At 37.5% G+C, this 10,868-nt stretch overlaps 1 protein-coding gene across 1 annotated transcript; it reads left to right on the top strand.

Moving 5' to 3' along the window:
- The first annotated feature begins 2,231 nt into the window (after nt 1-2,231).
- Nucleotides 2,232-7,155, top strand: LOC109055759 (interferon-induced protein 44-like). Its single transcript, XM_042718575.1, has 7 exons — nt 2,232-2,298; nt 2,468-2,501; nt 4,413-4,617; nt 4,692-4,841; nt 6,003-6,174; nt 6,573-6,673; nt 6,913-7,155. The coding sequence occupies exons 1-7, from the start codon at nt 2,250-2,252 to the stop codon at nt 7,084-7,086; spliced, it is 885 nt and encodes a 294-aa protein (XP_042574509.1). The 5' UTR covers nt 2,232-2,249; the 3' UTR covers nt 7,087-7,155.
- Nucleotides 7,156-10,868: the final 3,713 nt, after the last annotated feature.

Below are 10,868 nucleotides of genomic sequence, written 5' to 3'. Positions count from 1 at the left end.
AAAATGTTTCTTCTTCTCCCCGATGTCAGCCAAATTAACCCCATCGTCGGCAGCAGAAGATTGAAAAAGAGAAATACCTCGTTCGAAATCCTCCGCCAGCTCGACCTGTGAGCCCCACGATCTCAGTCTCCGCTGTTGCCTCGGCTGCAGCAGGTCCTGAACCATGGGGCGCCGAAGGTTGTCCTAATTCCCTTGAGAAAAGGGACAAGCGTGAACGAAGCTTTTTAATCGAAAAGCTCTTGCAAGCCACGCATTCCGCTCCCTCGAGAACAGAACGCACATGAACCTCTCCGAGACAAAAAACACACATATCTTGTGAATCATCCGGTGTCACAAAACGCAGACACGTTTTGTGAAACTATTAAAAAGACTGACATATCTAGTATAATACAGATTTATTAATTCAGGTAATGGCAGGTTTGACAGAATACCCTTCAGATAATAATGAAATTAAAAAGAACAACAAAAACAATCTCTACCCACACTGAAAAAATGTAAGTATTCACGGTAGCATGGATACCAGGGTATGTAATAAATCTAAAGTGTAAATGCGGTCCAAAAATTTTAAATGATTTCCAATTATTTAATATTTTAAACAAGGGTGAAGTCTTTTTTAAATACTTTTAATAATCAGCAGGTCCCCATTGTGATAACATGCTCCACATGACTACATGCTAACTGTTATGTTTGCATATTAAACTGGACTGGTACAAAATATTTAACAAACAAGCAGTTGTGTGTGTGTGTGTGTACTGATATTCACTACATTATATGGATCCCAGTAATTTCAGTAAATGTTTACCTTGTGGGGACATTTGTTAGTTCCCCATGAGGAAGCAAGCTTACAGATCATACAGAATAAAGTGTTTTGAAAATCTAAAAATGCCTGGAGTTTTGTGTGAGCTGCAGGCTTAGGGTAAGGTAAAATATTGTTATGAGCATTATGAGTATAACTGTTTACTAAAGAAAATAAAATGGCCATCCATTATAAGGAGCTCTTTTTGTTTCATTGCAGTCAAATTATAGTTTCAGGCAGGAGACAGCCATATGCTGTGTGTGTTTTTGATAGTGCTGGGCAACGATAATTTTTTTTAAAAATCACGATTAATCAAATGATTGTCTGTGATTAATCACATTGTTAGGGAACAATGGTTACATGCGTAATCTGAGACGTTACTTCAAAACTGAAAGTACATTATGGGTGAGGTTCCTGAACAAGAGAACAAAACATCACACAATCTCAGACTGCTTCTCAGGTAAGATTCATCTCCTCAAGAAAAATCTATTAATTGTAAATATAAGATGTAAGGCATTTCAGGGCTAATGGGTATAGGTGCTAAAGTTGTAGCCTACAAAATGATTTTAACTATCAAACACAATTTTTTCTATTTAATTTATTACAAAGAGTTTCTTTCAGGTGAATGATGAATAATGTTATTTGTGGAAATGAAAATGTTGTGTTGTGGCAAAAATGGAATGTTACTGCACTAAATACTGCGTTAAATACTGAATGATGAGTAATTTTTTCTACGAGTAATGCTACACCACTTCAAATAACAAACAGGTATTAATTATTACCTCCTCTAATCTCCTCTTTTTCAGTGACTTTAAGGATTGAAATTAAATGTTCTGTTCCTCAAAGTATTAAAGTGATAGAAAAGATTTGATATTGCTTTGATTACATTTACAAACATTGTCCAAATTAAGCCTACCACTTAAAATTAAATGAAACATATGTAGATCTAACTTTGATTGAGTCCATATATATATATATATATAATTTTAGAAATAACACCTCTTTTAACAGGAAGAGGAAAACAACCGGAGATATTCTTGCTATAGGAGGTACTGTGTCATGTTTCTGGTAAAGGGAAGGCACACTAAGACAAAGATTAGCATTTCAAATATTTAATATAGATCCACAGATGAAGATGACAGGGTATTCCACAAACTAACAAATAATACCAGACAACTCAACTGAACAAAGGATAGTCCTTAAATAGTTGACTAGATGAGGGTAGCACAGGTGAGAGTTAACTAATGAGACAAAGGAACTAAACAAAATGATGAAAATAAAAAAAAAAAATAATATTTATATATATATATGATATATATATATAGATATATATATATATATATATATATATATATATATAATATATATATAAATAACATTTTTGCTGCATATTGATGACTTGAATTTCTAACTAATATCTTTATTTCAAAATAAGGACAAAGGTGTTGCTAGGATGTGGCTATTTAAAAACCCCATACAAACCACTCCTCCTCCATCTCCAGGTACAGTGAAACAAATGGACATAATTCATTCTGGGTGATCAATCAGCAAAATATATAGTGATAAAAACCTACTATATAGAAAAATTAATTATGTAAAAAAATAAAATAACCCAAATGAATAAATATAATAAGAATTTTAATTGAGTAAATATTTGTTTTGGTTAAACAGAGTTTCGCAGACCCTGGAGGTCCATGGACTGGAAGTAAGCTCTGAAAACTACTTTTTCTATTATAACAGAATATGCTTATGGTTTAGCTCTTGAATACTTTATTTTTATTGGGCAATCACAGCATTCTACCATACTATATTTTTTGCAATGACCATGACCACTGTCTTAGGCTATAAGCCTTGGTCCAGGGTTCCTCGATAGGTGGCCTGCAGGCCGGAGAAAAATACAACAGAACCCACAAATATCAAAAAAAAAGTCACAAAAAAACAAACGCAACATTAGAAAGCAACATTAACTTATATCTCGTCTACACAACATACCACAGCTGAGACGCAAAACAAAAAAAAACAAAAGAACAAATTAATATAATCAGTGATGCTGTCTACACTGGATGTGGCGCAGCATGACAATTCCCCAACAGAAAACTGTTGACTCGTTGTATTTATGACGTGCTGACACCAGTGTAGATACACGATGTGACAGCAAAAACATACCAGTGTGCCCCCCCCCCCCCCCCCCCCCCCCCCCCCCCCCCCCCCCCCCCCCCCCCCCCCCCCCAGATACACGATGTGTGACAGCAAAATACAAAGGCAAGTGTGAAGTAAAGAAAATAGATGATTCAAATGTGAATGGACTGAACAGTTATGAGTGAGTGATACAATCTTTCTTATGGATGTTGGTTTGCAGTGAGTTCACAGTTTTAACATAAGTTTGCTTTAGCCCAATTTATTTTCAAGATCTGAGGTAAAATATCTATTGTTGCTTTTACTATGGTTATAAAGATCATGCAAAATAATATTCAAACTCACATTATACACTTTTAACACTGAATAAAGCACATAATCATTACCTAAAATTAAAAAATCATTTTCAGCATTGTCTCTTTTATCACAGAACAGTAACAATCTTTCATAATCATATTAGTTTAAACGTAATAAATATAAACAACATATTATTCATGCATTTGACTTCTAGGTTTGTATAATAAGCTGCTCAAGCAAGCGGCAAAACATTTAAACACAACAATTAGCCTACTTTTCTTTTTAGGATATCGCAAATATTTAAAATTAAAACACCATTATCAGAAACAGTCGACTCTCGTGCCTTTTGCATTTTAAATCTTTATTACAAGCAATTGCACGGTTCATGAACTTTGTTTTTCTGCTTCCATAAAACAGGGCATATATTATGTTGCCTCGTTTATCTAAAAGGTGCTCTTTTTCTTGTTTTTAACCTAGCCAAAAAAACCCATGTGTTGCATGTGCTAAACACAGTAGGCTTTAATTAGTATACATTTTGTGAAATTACTGCATTTCCGGTATCAATCCATGTTCATTTTCTACCGCGAACAATGCGCTACACACTTTAATTCAGCTCGTGCAGCACAGCAAAAATAGACTCGGTACGTAAACGATCGCTGCACTGCTGCAGACGCACCGCAAAGCATCCCTTAGCAAATGCGGAAGATGTCGGGCCAAGCAATGTAGCGCAGGGGAAGAGTCGTCGTCAAACTACTATGTTTGAGTGTAGCACAGCTCTATCAGTACTAACAAGTACATCTTATTGAACATAATTTATTTTCATCTCCACTTATTATAGTAACAGCTTTCTCAAGCAGTTTTGTGATGCTTTTGGAAACAGGAGATGAGCCCCTGGTCAAATGCGCCACCTGGCTTGAGAAACCCGTTCTCAAAGATTTACTTCAAATTAGCCATTTTAATCTAGATTAATTCCAAGATTACAGTGAGATTAATCTAGATTTAAAAAAAAAAAAAAAAAAAAATATATATATATATATATAGGTCAGTGGCCCTTGGCTTGGTATTGTTGGCAGAATTTGGCCCCTGGCGAAAACTAATTGAGGGACCCTGCCTTAGTCTAATAACATAAATTTCTAGACCTATAGTATAATGTTTCCTCTTACTTTTGAAACTCTCTTTCTAGTGAGGATAAACAAAATCTACTGACAGCAATAAACAGGTTCAAACCTAAGAACCCAGAAGTTGGCACTCTGAGAATTCTTCTGTATGGACCACAAGGTGCTGGAAAATCAAGCGTTTTCAACTCTGTGGATAGTGCTCTCAAGGGCCACATCACTACCAGAGCCCTGGCACATGCAGTAGAAACTGATCATAGTTTCACTGTGGAAGTAAGTTTAATCTATGTATCCTTACAGTATTAACATAAAAGTAAGAGGATTTTAAATCTTTGCTTTGTTCTCAGTCCAAAACCTATAAAGTGAAGAAGGACAGCCCTGACTCCTACTTCCCTTTCAATTTCACTGACATTGCTGGAATGCACGGAGAAGATAGAGGAATACATAGGGATGACATCATCAAATTATTAAACGGTCACATCAACAGTGGTTATACTGTAAGTGTATTAATGCGGAATTTAATTTGAGAACTTTCATTCAAGCAAATAATGTAAACGAAGATTTTTTATAATTTGAACAATTTTCATAATTTTCTTGACTATAGGAATGTCATGGTTGAAAAACGTCTCAGGTTACGAATGTAACCATGTAACCCCTCTAGGGGTCGCTATGGGGAACACTTCATCGTGACCCTTACGGCCAAAGGCCTAAGCTACATACCCAACTTACCTGTTAGGGCCTCGGCCCGGGGTAGAGCTGAAGGCTTGGAATCAGGAAAGACTCCTTTAAAGGGATATGGCTAAGAACCTAGCATTTAGGAAAGCTGCCGACGAGCGCGAAAGGGAAAGTCCCTCTCTAAACCATTCAGACAGATCCACCTGAAATTCTCACGAGCTCATTCTCCTCCCTGTGCCTCAGCAGCCGGCGGGTCCTGAACCGCGGGAAGCAGATGGCTGCCTTTTTTCCTTTTTCCTCGGAAAGAGAGACGAACGAGAGCGGAGCTTTTTCCTTGAAAATCGCTCACAATGCACGCAGATTGCCTCCTCAAAGACATCGCGTGCGTGCTCTTTACCCAAACAAATGATGCAAAGATCGTGTGTGTCATCGGGTGTCAAATAACGCCGACACGGATGCACAAATTGTCTAAACGCTTGCTAGTAGTCGCCATGATAGACAGAGAAAGATCGCTCTAACCAGTTCTTTCAGATGCACGCTTCAAACAGAACAGTCAGTGAAGACGAAGAAGAGAATGACGTGTTCTCCCGGTGCCTGTTTATAGTCGCGCCGGTAGTGACGTCAGAAGCTGTCGTCGGCCAACTCTGTGTTTTTTCAATGTATGCTTCAGACACGGGTCACGACAAGGTGTTCCCCATAGCGACCCCTAGAGGTTCAAAGTTTCCTTGAAACTTAAAAAGGAACTACACCATTTCAACCGATCTATTACAGTTCTAAACCAAACCCCCAACTGCTCCCCGGGCGCCACAGAATAAATGGCTGCCCACTGCTCCAGATTTGTGCTCACGATGTGTGTGTGTTCACTGCTGTGTGTGTGCACTTTGGATGGGTTAAATTCTAAGCATGGGTCACCATACTTGGCTGTATGTACTTTCACTTTTTTACATTCACATAGTTTATTGTGTGCATTTTTATCTGTTCAGTTTAACCCATTAAAACCAATTACCGAAGAAGACCCGGAGTATAACAAGAACCCCACTCTGAAAGACAGGATTCACTGTCTGGTTGCTGTTCTTCCTGCTAACACTGTTTCTATGATGGATGAGAGCATAATTAGGCAAATGCTTGATGTTCGTAAGAAAGCAAGAGACTTGGGTAAGTCATATGGAATACATCGATATTATTCACAAAATGGTATAGATGAGTGCATAAAAAGATAAAAGATCAGTGTTTGTAATATTATTTAGTATTGCACTTAAAGAAATTACATCATCCTACAGTATCTGATCCTGTTTGCAACAACTCGGCTTTTAATATAGTGTGTTGTCTTCTTGAGCATTAGTGAAAGTTTGCACCTTTCGTAATATCTCTGTACGAGTCCATCAGTTGTCATCAGTTGTCCTCAGTTGTCCTCTGTGTAAAAAAAACTGGATCTCAGCACCATATAGACACTTTTGGGAAAAGAAGGGATGTAAACTTTTTGAACATTTGTTTAAACTTAGGCATTGTTTTGTATTTTGGCGTATCCGTAATCACTGTTCATTGTACCACAGGCATTCCTCAAGTCATAATCATGACCAAGGTTGATGAATCATGTCCACTAGTCAAAGATGATCTTAAAAAGATCTACACAAGTAAAAAAATAAAACAAAAGGTATTGTGCTTTAAATTTCTTACCATGGTAAATAAAAATGATTAAATTTGGCATTGTATTACAGTTTCTTGTACTTACAAGGTTTTCATAGTATATGATATTAGATGATAACTTCATATCAAATGTGACCTATATTATTTGTCTATTTATTTTCTGTTTGTCTATACGTTTTCATATAAATTGTTAATAAATAAGTACATCTATCTATCTATCTATCTATCTATCTATGCTCTTTGCAGATGGAAGTGTGTTCTATCAAGCTGGGAATTCCTGTGAGCTGCATTTATCCTGTGAAGAACTACCATGAGGAACGTGCCATTGATGACACAATAGATATTCTGATTTTAGATGCATTGAAGAATATTATTAACTTTGCTGATGAAAGTGTGGAAGATCAGGTAGACAGTGATTAAGTGCCCCTTGAATCTGTAAGAGTTTTGAATTACAGGTTGTGTAGGATGTTTTCCTGATGGGCAATTTATATTAATTATATATATATATATATATATATATTAATTATATATATGTAAAGTATAGAAAGCTATGGTCCAATTACATCTGTTGTTAGCAGTAGTTTATAATTATTTTACAACACTATACAACAAATCAAAAAAAAAAAAAAAATTATACACGTATTGTTTTAATAATAATTATGTAGCTCATAATCAGGACATACTGTTATGTGTATAAAAGAATAGTTTCAGTGCTCTCTTGGTGAGGTATGGCCATTGAACCTGTTTAGAAATAAAAATAATCCCACATATTTCTATTTTATGTCATTGAGTCATTGTTTTTGTTACATTGTGTTAGGTTTTTTGTTTTTGTATTATTGTTTTAGTAGATTGGGCAAATAATTATGCAAATAATTATAAAATATCAGAAATATATTTCCATTTAAAACTTTACATTTATGTGTTTTCTTTTCACAATCATGAAAACCAAAAATTACATTTCTATACCTAAATTCAAGATTATTATTCACTTAACATTTGATAAAATCAAAGAATGTCACACCATAATATCATAGTGTGGGAACAATTCCAAAATAAATATAAAAATGTTCAGGGTTCAGAACAGCCCAATTAAAAGTAGCCAACCTCGTTGTACAACAAAAGTACCATCGAGTCACAATTTGTTATTGATCAACTTGCAGTTAGTGAAGGTTGGTGGAATCACGCTGGATGACACGCTTCCAGAAGCGCTCTCTCTCGAACGGGACCCCAGTTCTCTCAGACAGCGCGCAATCAGTTCTACTTGCGCCTGAACTGTCAGATACACACACAGTTGTCAAAATGTACATCATGTTGAGTATCTCATGTAAATGCACTCAGTTAGGGGATAAGTGAACGTAAACAGGTAGCGAAAACCTGATATGTGTCAGTAAACTACCGTATTGACGCGAATATAAGACAATAACAAAACAATTATTGATGAATAGAATATGTGTTGATTATTAAGAACAGGTACTTTTTTTGTGCCCATTTTTGCCAATTGGGTGGTAAATAATACAACAATTTTGCTCAAAAGCATATATATGCTGTTAGTGCTCCTCACCTCACAAAATAAGACAAAAGTATGCCAAACAGTATTTAAAATGACTTGTCTAACAGGGTGAAAAGGAGAATAGCAGGGTGGAACACCAGTGTTAACAGGTTCTAACGGTGGACAATTCAATTCAATTCAAGTTTGTTTGTATAGTGCTTTTAACGATACAAATCATTGCAAAGCAATGATTTGCAGAAAATTAAGTTTCTACATTATTTAGTAGTAGCTTAACAGTGATGACTGTCAGTCTATGTGCATATGGCAGAAATGTTCAGAAAAATCAATATGCTCCACACTCCAGTAGGTGGCGGAAATGCACTTTTTAAGTGGGTTTGCCAACCGTCATTAAAAAGAAAAGAAGATGCCGCCTTATGCACCTGCATAGATATATACACTAGGGCTGCATCCGAAAACTGAAACTCTGCCTTCGAGGGGACGCATTCCAAGGTAGGAAGGCATCAAGCATGTCCGAATTCAACTTGTACCTTTGTGATGGCCTGTTGGTCAGGACTGTTTCCTTGTGTCTGGTATGTTCTCTGTTGCAGGGGGCGTGGCTATCATCTGTCAGCGAGATTGGGGACACCTGGGCCCAGGTGTTTCACGCCTTTACAAATCTGCCACTCTCTTTGTGAAGAGAGAGCCCTTCTCTCCCGTGCACTAATTGTTTTGTTCATGCAACACGCAACAGTATACGGTCCATTCATCCAAACATGCACCTCATTCTACTGACTGGACTGATTCTCCCACGTCACTGTTGTATTATGTTATGTTAGTTGTTGTATTGGTGTTTTTGTTCAGTTAATAAATTTGTCATTTTTGTGGGTTAAAACTGCGTCCTTTTAGTTTTGTCATGGCTTTAGAGCCAGGTCATGACAGCTTAAAGGGATAGTTCACCCAAAAATCTAAATGATGTCATTAATGACTCACCCTCATGTCGTTCCAAACCCGTAAGACCTCCGTTCATCTTTGGAACACAGTTTAAGATATTTTAGATTTAGTCCGAGAGCTTTCTGTCCCTTCATTGAGAATGTATGTACGGTATACTGTCCACGTCCAGAAAGGTAATAAAAACATCTTCAAAGTAGTCCATGTGACATCAGAGGGGCCGTTAGAATTTTTTGAAGCATCGAAAATACATTTTGGTCCAAAAATATCCAAAAACTAACTACGACTTTATTCAGCATTGACTTCTCTCCCGGGTCTGTTATGAGCGCGTTCACAACACTGCAGTTTTAGTGATATCCGGTTCGCGAACGAATCACATCGATGTAACCGGATCTTCTTCAACCAGTTCACCAAATCGAACTGAAATCGTTTGAAAACTGTTCGCGTCAACAGTTCTTTTTGCGCTCGACGTAATGACTTCATTGGCGATGATTGCCCTTGATTCAAGCCTTCGTTTAACCCGCGCTCATAACATTAGCACAGAATCGGTTCAGAATCAATCACCAAAAGAACCAGCTCGGTTCAGACGCGCAGTGTGTCAGTCTGAATCACGCATGCGCAGTATCATCAGCTCCTCGGTTCTCGAACCGGACGCGTCCGACAGAAACGGTTCTTGACTCGAGAACGAGTCAATGTTTCGTTCGTTATCTGGCTCGGTTCAGTCAGTGTACTGTTTGAGTAATGAATTACTCCGGGATATTGGTTTATTTGAACTCAGAGGGAGTGTCAGCCATGTTAAAAAAGTTAACAGCTTAAGTCATTTGTGGATTAATGCTTATTGTTGACGGCGAAAACCGTTTCAAACGATTCAGTTCGATTTGGTGAACTGGTTCAAGAAGATCCGGTTACATCGAGTGATTCGTGCGCGAACCGGATATCACTAAACTGCAGTGTTGTGAACGCGCTCCTAACAGACCCGGGAGAGAAGTCAATGCTGAATAAAGTCGTAGTTTTTGATATTTTTGGACCAAAATGTATTTTTCGATGCTTCAAAAAATTCCAACGGACCCTCTGATGTCACATGGACTACTTTGATGATGTTTTTATTACCTTTCTGGACGTGGACAGTATACCGTACACACATTCTCAATGGAGGGACAGAAAGCTCTCGGAGTAAATCTAAAATATTTTATACTGTGTTCCAAAGATGAACGGAGGTCTCACGGGTTTGGAACGACATGAGGGTGAGTCATTAATGACATAATTTTGATTTTTGGGTGAACTATCCCTTTAATTTTCTGTCTCCTGAGATGCCTTCATCTGGCCGATTTTTGAAGGCAGCATAGATGTATCCTTCGCTGCCTTTGATATCCCACAAACCTGTGTGTTCCATTATGTGACCGTTAAGACAAAAAATAAAGATGGCGTATGAAAGTTGCGGTCGGTGCTCAGTTTGTGTGTAAATGTACGTTTTTGATCAATGTTTTCCACTTTTGATGTCATTTCTAGCAAGAAATTAATACTGCAGTAATGAAATATCCACTTAATTATCACCAAAACTCTCTATATTTTGCTGTAGATCATTAAACCGTTACTCTGCCTCAGAAGCCTGTACAATATAGGTTTCATGAGGTGCCTTCGTGCAAAAACGCTGCCTGCAAAGTCATTGCCTGATATGGCAGCGAGGCAGCAAGTCAGCTGCCGAAGTTATCGGATGCAGCCTAGATGTCGCCTTGGGGTTCTAAGCGTGTGTCAAAACCGCCGC

This window comes from Cyprinus carpio, chromosome B2, assembly GCF_018340385.1.
Source record: "Cyprinus carpio isolate SPL01 chromosome B2, ASM1834038v1, whole genome shotgun sequence".
NCBI classification, from domain to species: domain Eukaryota; kingdom Metazoa; phylum Chordata; class Actinopteri; order Cypriniformes; family Cyprinidae; genus Cyprinus; species Cyprinus carpio.
This window is presented reverse-complemented; position numbering and strand designations above follow the sequence as displayed.

What these genes read in the sequence shown, in the direction of transcription:
- LOC109055759 (XM_042718575.1), top strand. Translation starts at nt 2,250, where the DNA reads ATGTGGCTATTTAAAAACCCCATACAAACCACTCCTCCTCCATCTCCA. An exon ending in ATCATAGTTTCACTGTGGAA is followed by an intron (nt 4,618 to 4,691) that starts GTAAGTTTAATC and finishes CTTTGTTCTCAG; the next exon opens with TCCAAAACCTATAAAGTGAA. An exon ending in GTAAAAAAATAAAACAAAAG is followed by an intron (nt 6,674 to 6,912) that starts GTATTGTGCTTT and finishes TGCTCTTTGCAG; the next exon opens with ATGGAAGTGTGTTCTATCAA.